This window comes from Falco peregrinus, chromosome 5, assembly GCF_023634155.1.
Source record: "Falco peregrinus isolate bFalPer1 chromosome 5, bFalPer1.pri, whole genome shotgun sequence".
Lineage (NCBI taxonomy): Eukaryota > Metazoa > Chordata > Aves > Falconiformes > Falconidae > Falco > Falco peregrinus.
The window spans coordinates 100,984,726-101,004,622 of record NC_073725.1 but is presented as its reverse complement, the minus strand read 5'-3'; the positions used below and the strand labels follow the sequence as shown (position 1 = coordinate 101,004,622).

General features: G+C 35.1%; 1 protein-coding gene across 2 annotated transcripts in view; it reads right to left on the bottom strand.

Annotated features, from left to right (window-relative positions):
* The window catches only part of CFAP20DC (CFAP20 domain containing), an 84,235-nt gene that overhangs the window by 27,745 nt on the left and 36,593 nt on the right, over positions 1 to 19,897 (bottom strand). Inside the window, exons 9-13 of one of the 2 annotated variants that reach the window (XM_055806736.1) lie at positions 18,080 to 18,216; positions 16,711 to 16,909; positions 15,998 to 16,141; positions 10,082 to 10,413; positions 4,800 to 5,213 (exon numbers count right to left, since the gene is read on the bottom strand). In XM_055806736.1, coding sequence (XP_055662711.1) covers positions 4,800 to 5,213; positions 10,082 to 10,413; positions 15,998 to 16,141; positions 16,711 to 16,909; positions 18,080 to 18,216 — 1,226 coding nt within the window. The remainder of the gene's footprint in view (positions 1 to 4,799; positions 5,214 to 10,081; positions 10,414 to 15,997; positions 16,142 to 16,710; positions 16,910 to 18,079; positions 18,217 to 19,897) is intronic. The other variant, XM_055806737.1, reaches the window with a different exon arrangement.

Below are 19,897 nucleotides of genomic sequence, written 5' to 3'. Positions count from 1 at the left end.
GACACACAATACTTTATTCTGTTTTAGGGAGTTCCATGTACCTTAATAAAAACTGTATATTCTGGGAATCAGAAAAGCATTGTTGTCCATCTGACCCCCTTGCCTGCCAGCTTTTTTTGTCCCTGGGATCGGAGCAAAGCCAGACAATGAAGGATAATATATTACTTATTTCCCTTCCAGAAGTTTAACTGGGGATATGCTCATAGATTCATTCACAGCGCTGAACTCCAAGTACAGGGTGTGCAATATGATGCACACTGGAAGGGAATTTTGGATCAAGGACAAATGGAGAAACCCTTCCCTTTTAATAATACACATAATGGCACCATGCAATGAACAGAACCTTGATTTCACCTCAAGATCTAGAATACTTTACCGTGTATTTGCAAAAATAGTTTTAGAATAAAAAAATGTAGAATATTTTTATTTCCTCATGGGTGCCATGAAAGCAATCAACAGCTACTGTCGCAATAGTATGTAGAATAACATTTCCTTTTTTCATTCTAGTTAAGAAATTAAGTACCACTCAGTAAAGACTGCTGCTCAACATTAAGTTTTTGGGAGTAGCAACTCCATCATAGATTTCTGATGTTTCATTCTGACTACCATGATATTAGATTTCACTTAAAGCCAGCTATTGCAAACAACCAGTCAAAATTAGCACTGAAATAACAAAGTAAACCACCTTTGATGGGAAGCGTGCCTACAAGCTGACAATCAGCAGGTAAATCTATCACATAAAAAAGGATTTATGACTGAAGGGCACTCACATAGAAACAGCTGCATGTGAAAATATGCAAATCTTTGTGAAAAAGACAATAAATTCTTCAGCCTACTACAAACATTTTTGATTTTTTACTATGTATCTCAAATTCTTAAGTCAAATGTCTTTGCAACCATTTTTCCTATGGAATCACCTCAAGTACTCCGAGGCTACTTTTTTGGCCCAGATAAATGGAGTCTGCCACTTTGTACATGGATAGGAAGATGACAGAAGCTGTTAGCACAGCTGTCACCCCTTTTTTACCTCTGGCTTTTGAGGCCCAAGTTTCATTCCCGAATAGTGAGATTATTATTACCATTTTTAATCCTGAATTAATACATGACGTTTTCTCTAGATCCTTTACTGAACATATGTTATTAGCTCAGTTACTATTCGTTATTTGTTCACTTCATATGAAACTTGCTATTTTATATCTGGAAAGTCTGCTTTGCTCCAATATATTAGCACTCTACCAGATCTACAGCTACTATAACTGTTACTGATCTTACTGAAGATGCTGATTTCCTGTTGATTTTGCTATAGAGAAATCTTCTGCATTTATTTGATTATTATAAGAGAAGCTTTTGGCTTATCTTTCTTGCTTCATATAAGAAGCATTTGGCATGCAGTCATTAAACTGACAGCATGAACTAGGGCTGTGCAGAATAAAAGCACTAAGGATAGAAAGAACTTTTTTCTTATTCTGTTTTTGATACAGCCAAAACATTGCCCAAACCTGCTGTCTTTTCCTTTATGTCTATGAAGAAAGATGCACAGATTTTTGGAATTTTTACAAAACAATTCAAAACATTTGCTGTTTTTTCCCCCTCCAGCTTATTTCAGATTGTCAATCTCTCTTTCTTTTTTTTTTCCTCTCTTGTAATGGTCTCACTCCAGAAATACCATACTCAGAAAGGAGAATAGATGTCATGACAATTTTCTGTGCTAACCATCCTGTACAATAAACTCCTTGTAATAATGGAGAAATAGTTTGGACTACTTGTTCTGTAGCTTCAGATGACTATTACAAAAAAGCCTCTTCACAAATTTTATATTGTCTTAGCCACTTCCCAAAGAGAGAATTTGGTAGCTAAATCTGAAATTAAGTTCACTTTGTAATTGAGGAGAAACTTTTGATGTAAGAAGTAATTTTGCAATACTCAAATTTGTCTAAAATTAGTATTTCATTTAGTAATTAAAAGCTTATCTAGCTTTTTGTATATCCTTCCTTATCATAAAGTATTTTTATTAAGCGCTTAAAACTTTTGCTAGATTGACAAAACCTGTTGTTTAAGAGATTTTTTTTTATATATATATATAATGACATTTGCATTCTTCTAGGTTCAAATGATTTATTCAGAATTGTTTGAATGTAGTTATACGTGCGGAAAACTTTAATTACCAGCTATCTACATGCTTGCAATATTACCCAGAGGGCTGTACTTCTTTCTTAATTAAAAATATTTGAACTTAATAATAGAGAACTCTATTAAAACATGAATAAAACATTGCAAGCAACCAGGTCCTTAAAGTGTATTAAGTAGTTAGCAAATTGATTGCAGGAAGAGTTGGTTAAGCATTTTTTTTCTTTACCAGTCCTCCGTATGAGCAGATTAGAAGAGACTACTTCTCTGTAAACTCTAATACCCTTTCATGCAAAGCTATTCTTTTCATACGTAAGTCTTAAAACAATGAATGGTGTTTCAAAACAGAAATAAAATAATTACATGCCCACAGCCAACAAAAAAAATCTAGTATTGTCTCGCTGTAGTTAACAATATTATGTATCAGCACTTCTTTTCTTGAAACTTGTGGGGACTTACAATACAAGTTTCTTCCTGCAGAACTGCTCCATAAGATACAAAAAAGCTTTACGTATATGTCAGAGGTCAGAAAAAAGCCATATTCAAATAGCTTATTATATTAATTTCAAAATAATTGGAAACATTCTTAAAAAAAACTAATAAAAATAGGTATTTGACTTTATTCTAATATGTGCTACTTATAATACAAAAATCCGTAATATAAAGTAAGTGCTCACCTAACATACTTTCTAATATAAACAACCACTATTTGAAAGACAGTCAGTGGCACTCAAATTTGGCTTAAAATTTTAAGTGTGGTCTAGAACAAAAAGAAGTATCAAAGAATTCCAAGGAAAGGGTTATGGATCGGAAAACTTTATTACTTGGTCAAATCAAGTATAAAAGCTAAATCTGCCAGATACTTTCATTTATATTTTGTAACAATAAAACAAAGTCTGCAACTCTTGAGTTTCTACACATTGATAATAGGCTTTGTCCTTGCAAAAAATACAAGCAGCAAATTACATGTGCAGTACATTTACAGCTACAAGTGCTGTATGGTAATAACCCTACTGTCTAATTTAGTAATCAACTATTTATCAAGCAGAGGAAACATGATAGCTCTTTTCCTTCATCTTTTAAAATAAAATACCACAAAGTTGTTGTAAAATATATTGAACACTTAAAAAATTTAATCGTAAACCAGCTAGGTAGTCTACATTTAGCTATGTTCTACAGGATAAAGTTGATCACTGCATTAAACACTGATTTTTTTCAGAAAACATCGGTCTGTGGACTAAATACCATAAACCTCCTTGGCCTGTAGAAAAGACAATTGTGGGGGAATACAATACATAGCCTTCAAATAGTGGCATAGGTGAGAACGATAATTAAGAAAAAAATATTATGTATTGTTTCTTACAACAAACAAAAGAATGAGAAAGCACCAGGAATGAGACAGTGCACTGAATAAAAGGAGATAATGTATTATTTTCCCCCAAAGAATAGTTAATCTCTGAAATTCACTATCACAAGGCAAAAGCCATATAGATACAAGAAGCAACTACACACATCTGTAGAAAAGAATTCCACCACCAGTTATTCACCACAAAGACAACACCTTTCAGGGATGACATTGCTAAGCTACGACCACTGGCAGGAAGCCTGCAGGGCATGCTGGTGAGGTATCATTGGATGCTTCCTCTGTCCTTGCACTGTTTTTTCCCCAGCCACCTACAACTGATGGCTGCTGGACAGAACATTATGGCTATGTAAGTCTTTGATCATAAGATCATAGTAAGATAATAAGATAATAAGATCATAAGATCATGGCTATGTATCTATGATGTTTGAAAAATAGATCTCTGAAGCCCGAGGAAGATGTTTGGCCTGTTCCACTCTCAGATGCTCAGGAATAAATCTAATCTACTCATAACACATTTAGAGAAGAGGTCACATGTTAAAAGATATGGATCTGCAGTAATTGTAAGTCCAAAAAAATTCTATCCAAAACCATGGAACGGTAACATACTGTCTCATTTGTGATTTACAGAATACAGCTGATTCTTAAGCTCCAATTCCTGATTCAAAGTACAATTCAAAGCACATCATTATAAATGGAAAAGACAGGAATTAGCTATTAGGAAATATTTAAGAACATAATTAGCTTCAGACAAACTTCTTTGAATTACTGCATGTTTTCATATGGAGAACACAGGAAGAAAAAAGTAGGAATCAAATACCACTGTGGTGAATATAACAATTCCTTTAGTAGCCTGGCAATTTAGCCTCTGACACAGCCTTACTGCTGGCCCTCAATCACATAGTTTATTATTTTTCAGGGCTGTCGCAGAGAGATTATGAAGTACCTAGATTAAAGCTCTTTACAAGGTCACTCATTAATATATCAGTTGAAAGTATCTCTATTTTCCTTTATAATATTTCAGCCCAAAACTATTTTATAACTCATATTTCCAAAGTCTGAGTTGCTCAATGACACCTCTTTTCATCTATAAACCTCTGCGATTTCTGTTTTATTTGGAGTACTATTTTGTGTGTCACAAAAAACTACAAAATCAACTTTCAACAGATGGAGCTCAGTAAATACTGTCCTGATGAAACCAGAATATATTTGCATGAAAAACGTTATTATTTCTTACTTCATATGGATATATCTAATATAGCTTCTCTATACAATCTAATAGTTTTATTTCAAAGTAAAAATCACTTACAGAAGTCTGTGTTGTCAGACATGAGCTTTCTCTTGAGATTTTCTTGAAAGACTTTTTACTGATGGATCTTTTTAATTGACCAGAAGCTCCTTCATATCTTTCAGTTTTTTCAGATTGATTTGGAATTACTTTAAAGAATTCAGATTTACTTCCAGTTGGAGAAAGAGAAAGGGTAGGCTTTAAGCTTCTCTGAGAGCTAATAGAATCTGTTTTTCTCACAGTGGAACTCTTTGGTTTTGGTAAGATGGTGTCTTCAAGGTTTTGTTTGCCGTGTCCCTTACTCTTCCAGTATTCGTTTCTCCATGACATGCTCTGTAATGGGATCTCTTTAAGAACTGCTGAATCAGATGTTCCTTGCCTGCTGTGGCTGATCTCAAGGTTTTCAGTACCCTGGATTAATTCATTGCTGTCATCCTAAATTTAGGAAATAAAGCAAAAGTGATTCCCTCTGAGCATCACACAATACAGTTCTACATAACCTTAAAATTTCAAAATGGTTCTTTAATCTCTGCTACCTAACTCTAAACTTGCAAGGTTTCTGAAAACCTGTTGCCCTTCCTGGCAACTTCATTGTATACCATAAACATATTCTTAAATCTCAAATAAATAAAAAAAGCAAGCAAAAAGTCCATGACAGCGATGTCTTCCCATTGAATTATTAATATCCCATACTTTCACATCACATCTCCAACTTAAGCATAGAGGAACAAGTCCTGCCAGATCACTTCTCTCACCTCTGGTAATATCATTCAATATCATACTCAGTACTATCTGAATATAATTTAAGAATTTTGGAGGTTCATTTGTTAACCTTATGTTCATATTTCTAACAATGTCTCTGCAAAATACCCCATGATTCAAGCGTTCATTCAGCCCATCTCAACAACAAACAGCAAATCTGAACACATGGAAGAAATAATAATGGGGAAGCACATCTCGTGTTTGCCTCAACATTCTTATTGTCAAAGAAGAAAGGATGAGAAAGGCCTCATCTTCATCTCATCATGCTGGTCCTCTGCCGTATGTGACCACATTGGACCTAAGGCAGGATCTATTGTAAGATTCGGTAAGACACTGTGTTACCATCTTCATCATGCCTCTCACAGAGCGGTCCTCAAGGTGCAGTCCTACTGCAAATGAAAGCGATCCGAGTTTGTTACTGACTGCACTGAGTCCAGGACTGGATTACACAGAATGAAATGCACATTCCAGAAATAATACTTCAATTTTATTAATGATACACATTTTAGAAATTTATAGTTCTATTCCCTCACTTAATAATTTCCTTGAAACACAAATCTGTATTTCCCTTTTTTTAATGGATTATTATTTGCCGTAAGTGATCTTAAAATCTGTGCTGGAAACCCATATTAAGTTAGGTTAAACTAAGATGAAAGATTGCTAAAGAAAACACTGTATTCCCCCCCCCCCCCCCCAGCCATTAGAGATGAAAGAGTAACTGATTTATCTGAAGCTTACATTCCTCCCACCCTTCCATCTCTGTTCAGCCGTACAGATTTAGGTTCTAGAATAATTTGTTAAATACCAAATCGTGAAATGGTGCCGCGAACATCAATAAAGTTTGCTTGATTAACTGTAGTGCAGCATATGTAAACCGAAGATGAGAATGATTTTTCTGAAGAATGAGCACTTCCACTGACATATTGTATTCCTTGAAAGAACTTGCAGATGGGCAGTTCTGGATACATAAAGCTGATTGCTCTTACTGGGTTGTAATTTTAAGACCATCACTGTAATAACTTTAGAGGGCCACCTACTAGGAGCAGATGGGACATAGTCCCTTTGTACACCGAGCTTTAATGCTATCAGACATATCAGAGTGAAATTACCTATCATGTAAGGGTACATTACCTTATTTAATTTTATTCCTTTATTCTTTGAATTGCATAAAGACAGAAAGATTCTCAATTCCTTTACTGAAGGCTTCAGCGATGAACTTGATTGTTACATTTAAATCAGCATTTTCGACAGCACTATGTGGTCATACCTGCCACAGGCACAACACTTGCCATCAGCAGGAGTTCTTGGTTTTGCTCTGGGTTTGACAGAATCCATAAATGCTGCCATGAGAAGTTCAATTATACAAAGTCTCTAAAAGAAATCTGAGCTGAAAGCGTGGACGTTGATATAATTACAAAACAAGTCACTTCATGGAGAATAGTTCCAAAAGACGCAACAATTTTAATCCTTTACTTATTATTTGACTCTGATAATTGAATAACAGCACCGAATTACTTCAGTGACTAATTAGTAACCACTAAAAGGAATTTATAAATACTTGCTGTTTTCAGTTTGCAAGCTGAAATATTTCCTCCCCAAAAGCCAAAAGTTAAGCAAACCATAAAATTCTAGCACAGTTAATGTGCATATCTTATGGCTCTCAGTATATGCAACATAGAGTCAATGTTCACTTATTTGAATTTATTCTGATGCAGAACCTGTCTCTCGTATTTTACAATCGAGTAAATATTTTTGGTGGCTATTACTGATTTTCCATGGATTTAGTAAAAAGGTACACAATTCTCCTTTGCAGCTCCACTGACTTCAAATGTAGACTAGGATGAAACTGGGATTTAGCCCCTTAAACTGTGATCTTTAATTCATGATGCAGTGACATAAAAAATCCCAAAGAAAACTTTTGGAAATTTTGGACTTTTTACCAGTCCGAGACATTTAAACTACAAAGATATATATATTTTTTTTTTAATTAAAACTACGTCTTACTTGTATTTTCCAGGAGAAAGGCAATTATGTTCACATGCGATTACTTAAACTGTAGGTTGAGACACCCATCTTATTTGATACAGTTCAAGAGCGTGTACACATCCATGTGTTATACACAAAAATAATCTATTTGAATTTCAGTGAAAGCTGTAATACAACGATCATGAGAAACAATAATAGTGTGAAACCCTGTAACAATGTAGTTATTTCAGCATGTAAGATTAACATGTAATTTTAAAAAGTACTGCAAGATTCAGCATAACTTAGTCAAATAAATATTTTGTCAAATATGTGAAGTGGAAAACATGTTATGGCTGGGCTAAAGAATTTTGGTAATTTTGCAAAGATACCTTAAACTGTGCTACAGTGGATACTATTAAGTTAGCAGTCTTATGTTCAGCTATCACAGCTTTTCCAGGATCCTCTTTTCTGTATTTTCAGTACGTGAAATAAAACTGTTTTCTAGTTTACTTCAATAATGCAAAGTAGAGCAATCTGAATATTAAATGTGTATCCAGACTATCAGTATAAAGCTGACTTCAAGAAGCAATACAGAATGTACCTGTAGAAGGAAGAGGATGAATACGGGCAAAATGTGACTGCTAAGTAATTTGTTGGTTCAGTGACTTCTTTCACATTGAAAGAAAGGCTTAACTATGAATTACTAAGGTAGTAGATGGAGAAAAAAACTTCCTGATAATTTGTTAGCATGCTGTAAATTTGTTTATTATATCTTCTAGCTTTGTAAGTCCAATGCATCTCCAGCTGCAGTGCTGATACTATTTAGTGCAGTTTGCATCCAAAGATAATGAATGGAACAAAGGCTGTTCCCTAGCACACTCTGGGTTGAAGAAATGTTTATAGTTTATATAATACCTTAAATCTTTTTAAAGAAGATGGGCATCCTCTATCAAGTCACTCTTGCACCTCTAGAATGGCCGTTAATGTTGTGCCTCAATGTTCTGCTGCTGCAAAAGCAGGAGTACTTGGCTACTGGTTTCTTTCTCTTTCTGTACTTGACACTGGATCCCTGTGGGATCCATGTAGGATGATGGCACAGAAGGTTAGTTATTTTCCTCAATAAAAGCTTAAGTACCAGCAAAATTTAATGATTAATTTCACTTTTGATTAATTTATATAAATTTGTCTTGCTTTATAGTTCATCAGCTAAGTATGCACTGTGTTTTGAAAGATACTTTTATTTTTACTCACTTAGCACAGCACAGCCTTTACCATTTGTTCAGAACTTTTCGTTTGGCATTTTTACACTGCTTTGGAGACGTATCTTTCACAAATATCCCTCTCCCTGCCACCTCTGCTTCCGCTCTGCCCCCCCCGCCCAAAAAAAAAAAAAAAAAAAAAAAAAGGCAATCAAATTGGAAACTTCTGAAATTGACTAAATGACAGTGCTAGAAAGTTTCCATAATTCTTATGTTATGGAAATATTTCCTTAATTTCTACAGTAACCTCTCTGGCTTTTCATGAGCATAACAGACAAAGAAATTCTTTGTAATCCCAACAATTTTACATCTTCAGAGGTGCATCCCATATAGCACTGCTCATGAACTATTAGCCTGACAAAACCTGATTTAATTCTGAAATTCTGGAACTTTGTATGAAATAACAAAGTCTTAAGGTTTTAAGTTAATAAATAATAGGACTCCCCCCACAATTACAGAAAAAAAAGTGAGAAAATCTTTATTTCTTATAATTAGCATTGGCAATTTGGTTTCTCAGAAATAGAGAATATAGAGCAGTATCTGATATTTTGCTGTTATGTAACTTGGTTGCATTTTCTCATCTATGAGCAACAGATTAGAATGCTAAGAAACATATAATTAAAAATGAAATACTCTAGAATGCTCATAAAGGTAGTGACTTTCAGCAGTTACTGTAATGACACAATGCAAGTATTCATTGCATTGACAATTTGTTGAATTTCTATATAGTATCAGCTGAAACATTTGTTAAAAAAAATGTATTTCTTTTCTTTCATTAATTTTATTGCTGAAAGATTTCCACACTGCAAAAGAATTAAAGTTGGTGATGCTGACACAGCTCAGACAGGATATAAAGCAGAAATACCAATCATCAAGTGATGTTAAAAAGCCAAGATTTCTTAATTCATTTCTGACAATGTTGGTGAGCAAATCAGTCCCTGCTCACAGTCTTAAAAGGCACAATGAAGCCTTATTTACTGCACTCTTGCTCCACCATAAAAGACTTACATCTCACTCAAATATATGATGAAGGCTTTCCTAAAATCTTTTTTGTTGTAATGATGCACAATACTCACATCTCTGTTAGCACAGGGGCTGACAGAGAGGTTTCTTTTGTCCGCTTGTTTCAGAGGGTACACCTGCACTTTCACTCCTATATCCAGTTATACACAGCAACCTGACAAAGACAAATCTACCTGTAGGTACATGGGGAAAAGATGATTTATCCCCTCTGTCTAGCTTGAAGACAGAATCTCATCCTAGGAGTTTTAGGATGAAGACTACTTTATCAAGAATTACATGTACAAAGTAGCTTACCTCTTCACTACTGTCAGTTCGTTGAAAGTTTTCTTCAATCTGGGTTCTCCCATGTACTCCGTTACTGTCTTGCTTCAAATCCAAAGGGAAAATGCAACATTCTGGTGACACATTTGGAGACTTCCCATGAGGAGCTGATCGAGGTCTTGATGAAAATGTGAAAATCTCTTTATTATCCACTTGGTGATCACCTGTTTCACTGCTGTGATGTTCAACAGAAGCGTTCTGTGGTGAGGCTGAATTACAGCAGGCTGATGCCTCAGTAGCTACGAACTGCTCACTCCCATCCAACTGAACCCTCTCAGCGAAACTTTCTGGAAACACCCATTCATCTGAAATGTACAATGTTTATTTTAATGCCAAATACGCCAATTCTATGTTACCCTGCTCACCCTCGTTTCCTCTGGGAGTTGTACAGCAAAACAAGTTTTTCTACCACAGAAACATTCTGTTTACCAGATTTATACAGTTGGAAGAGTGACAAGGATGCAAAGAAAAATATCAGGTTGCTTTCTAAGTGAGGCAAGGTTAATCAAAACATTTCCAGATAAAAGCTCAAAAAATCTGCAGGCTATGATATATGACATACAAGCCTGCAATCTGCCAATTTGAAACTATCTAGCTGTTAAGATTTGAAACTATTCAACTGAAATTAATTCTAGGAAAACGTAATTTTATTACATTTGGCTATTGATCCTTTTCTATAGGCATTTTTGGTGGCTGACATTTAAAAGAAATAATCACACATAGTTGGTGGAAAGTTCGTAATATTACAATCTGCTGCTTCTTTATTGCTGAAATTCTACAGTTTCTTTTATGTCCAGAACTTGTGGTTTAAATCTCAATTTCAAACTACAGCTCTGATGAAAAATAGTGTGACATGAAAAATGTATGAAGATATCTGTTTCTCCAAGTTTCCCTGAATACAGGCAGTACTAATCTGCCAATTTTAAAACAAACAATAAACTACAGAAATGGATTTAAAGATTGAGTGCGCCAGATAAACATGAAAAGGCCATTTTTATACTCTTATTGTTAACTTATATTTTACTGTTTGGAATGATGGTATAGAAAAAAATGTCAATTTGATTGATTAAAACCAATCTCAAATAGCATCTGAAAAAAGGAGAACTGCTCAAGTATGCAATACTCCCTTATCTTCATTAAAGGTAGTGTGGTGTGGATTATTCACTAGATCTTGAAACTTTCTGGCTTATAAAACAAAGTTACCACCAACCACACTAAAAAAGCCTCAATAAAAAACGTAATAATAAAGTAGCACTGCAATAATAAAATGCTTGCCATCACAGAAGACAGTAAGTTTACTATGGTATTCTGCTCTTTTTAGTTTTGTTAGAAATTATCATCACTGCAGGCAGATTCAGCAGCTTTGGGGGAAAAAAAACCCCAAAGCCTGAACCACCACAAATGAAGGCATAGGAAAGAAGAATGAGACACCAGGAGAAACAACTACCTTCTTACTCAGTTGCTGTGATTTTTCCAGCTTACTGAAGATAGCTAGTAAAGCTACTGAACTCCAATTAATATCCTGAACAGTAGTTTGTACTAGGAACCAGTGAAAAGTAGGGACTTAACACAGCCTGTATATTCATGGCTTACACCCATTTCAAGTAAACTCTTTTTATATTAGATAATCATGCTGGTTTAAAACAATCTAGTAGATCATTGTCTATTGTACATAAAAACCTCTCTTTTGTACGTTCATAGAAATCTCACCTTGCTTTTAATTAGTAGGACTTGAAAGATGAGCAGGTAATGCATTTATTTTACAAATATTCTGGACTAGTTTTTTCAAAAGCCTCAAGGAATGAGTGAGACTAGTCAAAATTTTAAGAACCAGCTTTCATTTGTGTAAAACCAATGACCTTTTATCCCGATCAATAACTACAAGCTTTTCAAAGGAGGATACTAGAGCAGAATTCTGTCTTTGATCACTCAAGATTGTGTCACACTCTTCTGATAACATTTTTCTTAGTAAGGCAACTGGAATTATATGTGAAAGGCTGTATGTGAATAAAACAACTGAAATCATGACAAACCAGTATTAATCATGAACTCACATTTCACAGTTTTTATGCTTTTACTGTATTTTACTATCTATATCAGCCACATTTTTAAAGTAATCATTTCCCCTATAAAAATAAAATGGAAGAGGGATCTTCTCATTAACTTTTCACATGAAACTGAACACAGTATTAGGATGCTTGAGAACAAAGACTTAGGAACTTTTTTCTTCAACCTGATTCTGTCACCTAACATTATTTAAAAACTCTCTTGCACTAAATCAGTATTTTAAAATACTCAATCATTTGTCCAAAAGTAATCTGGCCCACTAAACCTGAAATTGTTTTGAATATGTTTGGCCCTGGAGATGCTGCCACATCTGGAACTCCAGAAAGTACTGTGCAGAAATGCCACAAAAATGTTGCTTATCCCCAAACTTCAACTGGCTGGACAACTCTCCTGTATGTAAAGACATCTTTTCTGCACCTATTTGGATGCTAAGTCAATTGTTAAGGCAATGATATTAAAATTTTCAACTTGCTGCATATTTTGAAACAAAAACTGTCTTCAAAAGTTACCTAGCTAAGAAATTTTTTTGATTTTCGGCAGCTTTTCCTGTCAGCACTCTGCAGTCTTCTGACCAGCCTGGCACCCACACTTCCACAGTTTAAGCTAGACATAATTTACTAGGTTTCAATGGCAGTGGCTTGACTAAGACCAAGACGTATAACATATACTTCTTTAGTATTCAGAAGGCCTTTTCCCATCATGAAATTACATTTGACATGTATCATGCTGTCTTTGCAGGTTTCAAATATGCACTAATAGCCCAGATCACTGCAATGAGCCCTCTACGGTATGGTTGTACATTTAGTGTAGAAATCGCTTAATGGGAATCTGCTAATTTTTATGTACAAAGAACTGCGAATGAGAGGAGTGGCTTGATTTTTATTCTGGCCTACTGTCTTAATAATAGCCAGCTTCCCTAACTGCAGTCTCACCTGTTCTACCCTCATTCTGGAATGACTTCTAAAGCAGTTGTTGGTTTCATTTGCAGAGGTCATTACAGATAAAATTTTATAATGAATTCTGAAGCAAAAAAAGGTGTTAAAACACTTATGTTTTGAGATTTTAAGTTGATTTTGAATGAAGTAAAAAAATATGAAAGAGAAATCATAAGTAACAGTTTTTGCCAAGTGTTTATGAAGGCAAGTAGAAGCTTAAACTCCTGACTTATACTCCTGCCTCTGCCACAGACATCCAAAACCATCTTATGCATCACGTTAGTCACCATTGTAATGTCTTTACCCAGATCAAAAGTACTTCAGAAATATATAGATTTAGTGTCTGTATAATATTTAGCCTGAATATTCTGCTTTTTTAGTCTAAACTTCTCTGTAAAGAACAGCATTAGTTTCCAGAGATGTTGAAGAAATATACTTGGGTTAATAATAAGTTAAACGCAAATATTAGTTTGAATACCACAGTATTTATTCTTAATGAAATATGCAGGAGGGAGACAGAAAAGTCTGTAAGGCTTTAAGATGATATTTTATGCTGGCTACAGAGTTCAGCAGCTTCTGTAACCTGTGTATGCATGTTGTTAATAGTCTACAAGTAGAAAGATACAGGGAGTTTTGGACCAAACTAAATCCCATTATCTCTCCACCACAAACTATACTGGATTTTCCTTTTAACTCAGCATTCCCATATCAACTGTAACGAACAACCTGGAGTATTATCTTAGCAAAATAAGCAAACTAGTATGTAATCACAACATTGCACAAACAAGGAAATGCAACAATGATCACCTAAACATCTAACTAGTTTTTCTACGCAGTCAAACTTACGCTAAAGCTTCTAATTGCAGCCTAACATTTTAATGAAGGTTTCATAAATAAGATTGATAAACTATAAAGAGTACTCATTTTATTTCCTCCCTTGCTTAAAAACAAATTACCTTGGTAAATACTGCACACCTGCTACAGACAACATGCTGATTTGAGGGTTATAATAAATCTAAAAGATATTATAAATAGCAGTCACTAATGTGTAAGGTAATAAGGACAGCCACTTATGAAAGCTCCCCTCCCCTATAAAATTCAAATTAATATTTACTCAAGCTAATGGCCAAACTAGTGCAGTACTGCTCCAAGATCACCACAGGATATGGTTGCACAGGGCGCAAGAGCACTAAATGCCTAACAAGGAGCCAGAAGCCACGTAAGTGTGCACTTACTTGGTGAATGTGGTTTTGTATGTACTATACATCCTATGTATGTCAGGACTATGCTTTCAGCTGAACCAAGCCTGCGGTTGTTCACTATGGGGCAAGATCAGTTGCTGCGCCTTTCCTGACTAGAACATCAGTCCTGAGGTTTATGGGGTTATGATCCCAACAGTGTGCATGAACTGCAGCTACAACACAAGTTATCACAGAAATAATTCTTTTGCTTTTATTAGAACAGTATTTGTGTCTAAAATGTGAATGCAAATGTGAAACAGTTTGGGAAGAAATGGGTAGAAGCATTTTTGTTCTCTCATCTGATAATGTCAGTGTATGTACAGATAATGTACACTTCACTTTCCTTTGTAAATGATTTGTACAGTATTTCATGCAGATGTGTATGTTGAATGGTGTAATTTTATTTAAAGTTATTATGTTCCCAATTTTTTGTTAGCTGTTCCTGCTTTCAAATTTCTCCCCCTTCTCTGCGAACCTTTCCTCAAAGAGTGCCTATCATTCTCTGAGGTCAAATTTATCCAACTTTGGAGAAGTTTGGAACACAGAATAGAAGAGGACTTCCCTTGATGAAGAGGCTGCCTACAGGAAGCTCTTCAACACAGATGAATCCAATACCAAAACCATTAAGTCATCTACGTATAGTTAGACATCTTCATGCACTGAAAAGAAACTGGAATCTGCAAACTGAACTACCGGTGCCAAGCAATCAAAATATGGAAAAAAAATATTTTGGTATTCTAGCTGAAGAACAAGTAAGACAGGGATTCCTGCCTCAGAATCTTCAAAATGCGGGTAAATAGGAAGTAATTTAAAAATTCTCCAGAAGGCTCCACCTGCCTTAGTACCCTGCATCTTTTCCAGTCAAATTATGAAACCCATAATAGCAATTATAGATTACTGACATTGTCATAGTATGTGATTGCTTCTAAACATCCCAAAGATTAAACAAAACGGAAATAACTCACAATGTGAAGAAAAAAATATATGGTCAATCTTGAGCAGATTTGAGTAGTCTGCACACTTTACAAGTTAGTGGCTATGCCTTTTAATAGAAAGTAACACTGCTTTTTCATACACACAAGGGCTATTTTCACCATAATAACGTATTTTCCAGACACAGGCAAAGTTGATTGACACTGTACGACAAAAAATATCCACACCTTTTGGCAGATAGCTGTGAAAGGGAAAAAAACCATAAACTAAGGTGTCTTTCTGTAAATAAGAAAGAAAATTCACCACTGAACTTCAAAAACAAAACCAAAAAATGCTGATATTACATGGGTATTGTAACTAACACCCTAAACTCTTACATGGGACAAGTAAAATTTCTCATATATTTGATTTTTGGAGTCTTTAGCGTTAAATTTAATAGTCTGTTAAAGAATTATTTTTAGTTCTTTCCCTTTAATCATGAGAGCATGGAATTTTTCTTTTTTTTATTCATTCACTGCTCTGGTACTCTGCTTAATCCTGCAAATCTTTATCAATGCTCAAAAGCAATTCTGTTGCAGGGTGTTTGATTTCCATAATCCCCCACAACACAGACATTTATATTTTATGTGAACTGCTTCTGGGTCCTTTGAAATTTACAACAGATAGTCCCTCACACTACTGAGATGCAAAATAACATAAAATGAGCACCATACCGCTGGTTATCTCCCATGTGTATTTGGCTGCATTTTTTAGAGATAATCTTCTATGACTGTTCTTGTCTGATGACGGTCCTTGTGAGGCGAGTTGAAAATCTGCTCTTCCATTCTCAGAGGTTTTCTGAGTCTGAACTGCACGGTCTGAAATACAACCCAAAAGCTTATGAAATGCTTGTGAACACTCATATTGTGTGCTTTCCTTACTTGAGGCATGGAAAAACTGCATATGGAGCATTGTCCTTGGATACAAACATCTTCCAAACAGCACAGGAATCTTGTAGGGCAGCAGGAATATGATAGTTAAAAGAAAATAAAAAATTAACACTAGGTATTGAAGAAGGGCAAACCACAGAAGTTATAAAAAACAGGCTTGCAAAAGTCTGAAAAAGAATAAAAAAACACTACAGTAGTCCAGTTATATATACAGCATGAGGGAAAGAGGAATATGTGTATAACCTGTGGCTACTGCCAGCAGGTGGTGATCCCTGGCTCAAACACCCACATTACAAATACCTGTGGAGAGAATGAGCATTTATTCAAAGTCATGCAGGAGAACAAGCCATGATTTAATATAAATGTCTTCCATAATTAAAAGGTAAATAAAGGGCTAGAAAAAGAGAGAATGAAGTCTTATATTCTGAAGTCAGAATGATGCAAAAATTTTGACAGTTTGTGAACTCTACATATTCTTGTTTGCTTTATGCTCTTACCATTTTGACATACATCTTTAGTTACTTGGTGAGTATTTCTTTTGCATCCTTGATCTAAAGAATCGTCGCATGGTGTGAATGATAGCTCCAATCTCTCAATGTCTTCTTGACATTCAGCTCCCTTTCCTGAACTTTGAAGTTGGCATGATCTACTACTTTTGCTACCCCAGGTCTTCGTTACCTTGAAAGACATTATTTCCTTAACGAAAAACAAAACCAACAATAACAGCTTTCAAAATACCCAAAGGTAAAGACACATTTTGATTTAAGCTTATTTTTCAAATACATGTTTTCAAATTTTTTTTTTCTTTTTCTTAAAAATCCTTTAATTTAATTTAAAAATCTTTTCAGGAAACTTTACAGTTCACAGGTACAGTTCTGGGTAGTATCTTCAATATTTAGTGTCTAGTAACAGGCAGGATTTTTTCACTGAGTGAAAGGATAACAAAGCAAAGAAAAAGGCAAAAAAAATAAATTTCACGATCTGGATAAAAAGACAGTGAAACCTGTGGCTATTCTAGACCTCAGAAAGAGTCCTTTCCTCTTCGGAGAAAGGAATCTCATTCTATGTCTAGCTTTCAACTGACTTTCTACAGAAGAGTCTACTTCCTTAGGCTGAATCCTTTATTCATGGTGTTTGTAGTCCCGACCAGATTCCTAAAGCCTGCATATTGTGTGCTGGCTGTTTGCCCTGGCACTGCGATTGACTGACAGCAGCACATGAGTTACTGTATGGCTGACCATCGTCCTCCTGGAGCATAGGGTGGTGCAGTTTCTGCTCTGCATCATAGCTCTCACCATAAGGAAAAATATTTACACACACACACAATTTCAGCAGTCTAGAAGAAGAAATTCAGAAAAAAAAGAATGGTAAGAAATCATGGATTAATTTCAGTAGTAAGAGACGTCTGTAAGCCTAATGCTGAAATTAGATCAGCCTGCTCCAGCCAAGTTGTTACCTTTGAAAGTATTGAAATTCCACAATCTCCCTGTAACCTTGTTCTAGTACTGAATGACTTGACTTCATCGTTACACCCAGCCAGAGCTTCCTTGCAACTCGGGCCTGCTGCCTCTTGTCCTTTCACTGCACCTCTTAGAAGACTGGGCCTGTCTTCTCTACAGCCCTGCACTACTTGAAAAGAGCAACTAGATTCTCCCTCAGCCTTCTCTTCTGCAGGCTGAACAAACCCTGCCACGCTGCAGCCACCCAACCATTCTCCTTGCCGTCCACTGGGCATCCACAACCACGCACAGCAGTCCGGACACAGCCTCACATCAGTTCTGGAAAAAAGCTTAAGTGTGACTCTGCTTGTCAGCCTCCTCCTCTGCAGCAGTGCTGGCAGTTTTGTTGTAATTTAAGCCTTCTTACCTCGCCAGGTGCCCTTGTACCTACTCTTCTGTTTGAAGACGGAGGTGGCCCAAGGATCTTCGAACCAAACGCAATATGTGATACATCCTGAGTTTTATTGCTGCATGTATTGCCTTGCCCTCTATTAACCAAGTTACCTGTAAATAAAAATAATAGTTTAAAAAACATATTACAGTACATACAAAGAATAAAGATTAGTAATTTTTTCACATCGACAGAAATGAACAGTGAATACTAAACATACACAAAAATTATGTTCCTTTATAGCACAGTCCCAAGAAACATGCAGGAATAGCAAATGCACATTTTATAAAAGTGTGTCAACATACAAGCAAGAAACTTTTGGTCTATTATATAGACATATTCTAATCTCCTTGCTTTAAAGATTTATTTAAAAAGGGGCTCTTTATAAACAGAAAAAAAGAATGGTCTGAATGATTTCTTTAGAACTTCAATGAAAATTTAACTTCTGACAGGAAGAAATCCCCCCTCTAATTAATAAGTAACAGTATAAATAAATAAAAGCACAAGAAAACTGATACAAGACTGTCAAGGTGTAACTCACAGCTCAGAGAAGAACTATTTACATTTAGTTTGCTTCTTGAAATTACCGAATCTACTGTGTTATAGCAGGGCTGAGCTCTAATATTGCAAACATACTCTATTCCTGTTAAAATATTCTACCCCTTTCATTATGATTTTTTTAATTGCTTAAAATGTAGATATGTTTTTGTAATTCTTTTCAAGCACAGAAAATGCCAAGCAGTCTGCAAGACAAACAAAAAGTATACATCGAATGCAGATGAATATTCTGAAAAAAATTTTAAAAGGGAAGAACAGTAAAATGGCTATGTCTTAATTTTATCACCAGAGTTGAAGCACTGCATGTGGTATCTTTTTTCCTCTTTTTTAATTCTCCAAGAGAGATTTAATTCTCCTTTCAGAGATGATAAACCAGGGTATATTCACATTAATTTATAGTTAAAATTTACAATGTTCAAAGATTTTTTCTTGCTGCAACTTCAGTGTTAAATCACTATCTCACTTCAGAGATCTGACACCTTCATAAAGCAATAAAGTAGAAAAAAAACATTTTCTCAATTCTTCTAAGCATTTTTCATAGAATCATTTAATCTTATTTCAAGATCAGCTTTATTTCCACTGTCATCAAGGAAATGAAAAAAAGACCATGCACCAAATATCACAATGTACTGTACTAATAAGCACAAAAGAAGCCACTTTCTGCATTACCTTCTTCCCCTTTTCCTGATGTGACATTTGGTTGCTTACTAACAGCTGCCATTTCACAAGATTAGATGACCTGTCTTGGTTTAATATCAATTTCTTTAATTTGCTGACTACCTTGGGATGTTGTTAGCTCCAATTGTAAAAGCAGATTTGCATGAAACTCTTTACTAACACATTAATTGACTGCAATTAATTACCTACATCTACACATAACAGTGTGTGATGGCATAATGAAATAATATGTGTAATTAAAATTGGATGATACTTAATATAATTTGGGCTTTTGATTATCAAATAAACAAAAAGTTTAGTGGATAAAAATAATGTTTTCTTATTAAAATGTAGTTAAACATACCAAAGTTTCCATTTTCAAGAAGACCAGCTTCTGAAATGTGAAAAGTATGTCTGGAAGAACACATGCCATGTTCATAAGATGTGATTAAAAATAAAGATCAAACTTTAAACTGAAGTAATTTAATTTTAATGCAGGTCAGGGGCATTATCATTAATTATTTTACTATATATACCTAAGGGCTATATATCTTTGTAGTCCAGACAGTAAAACCCGAG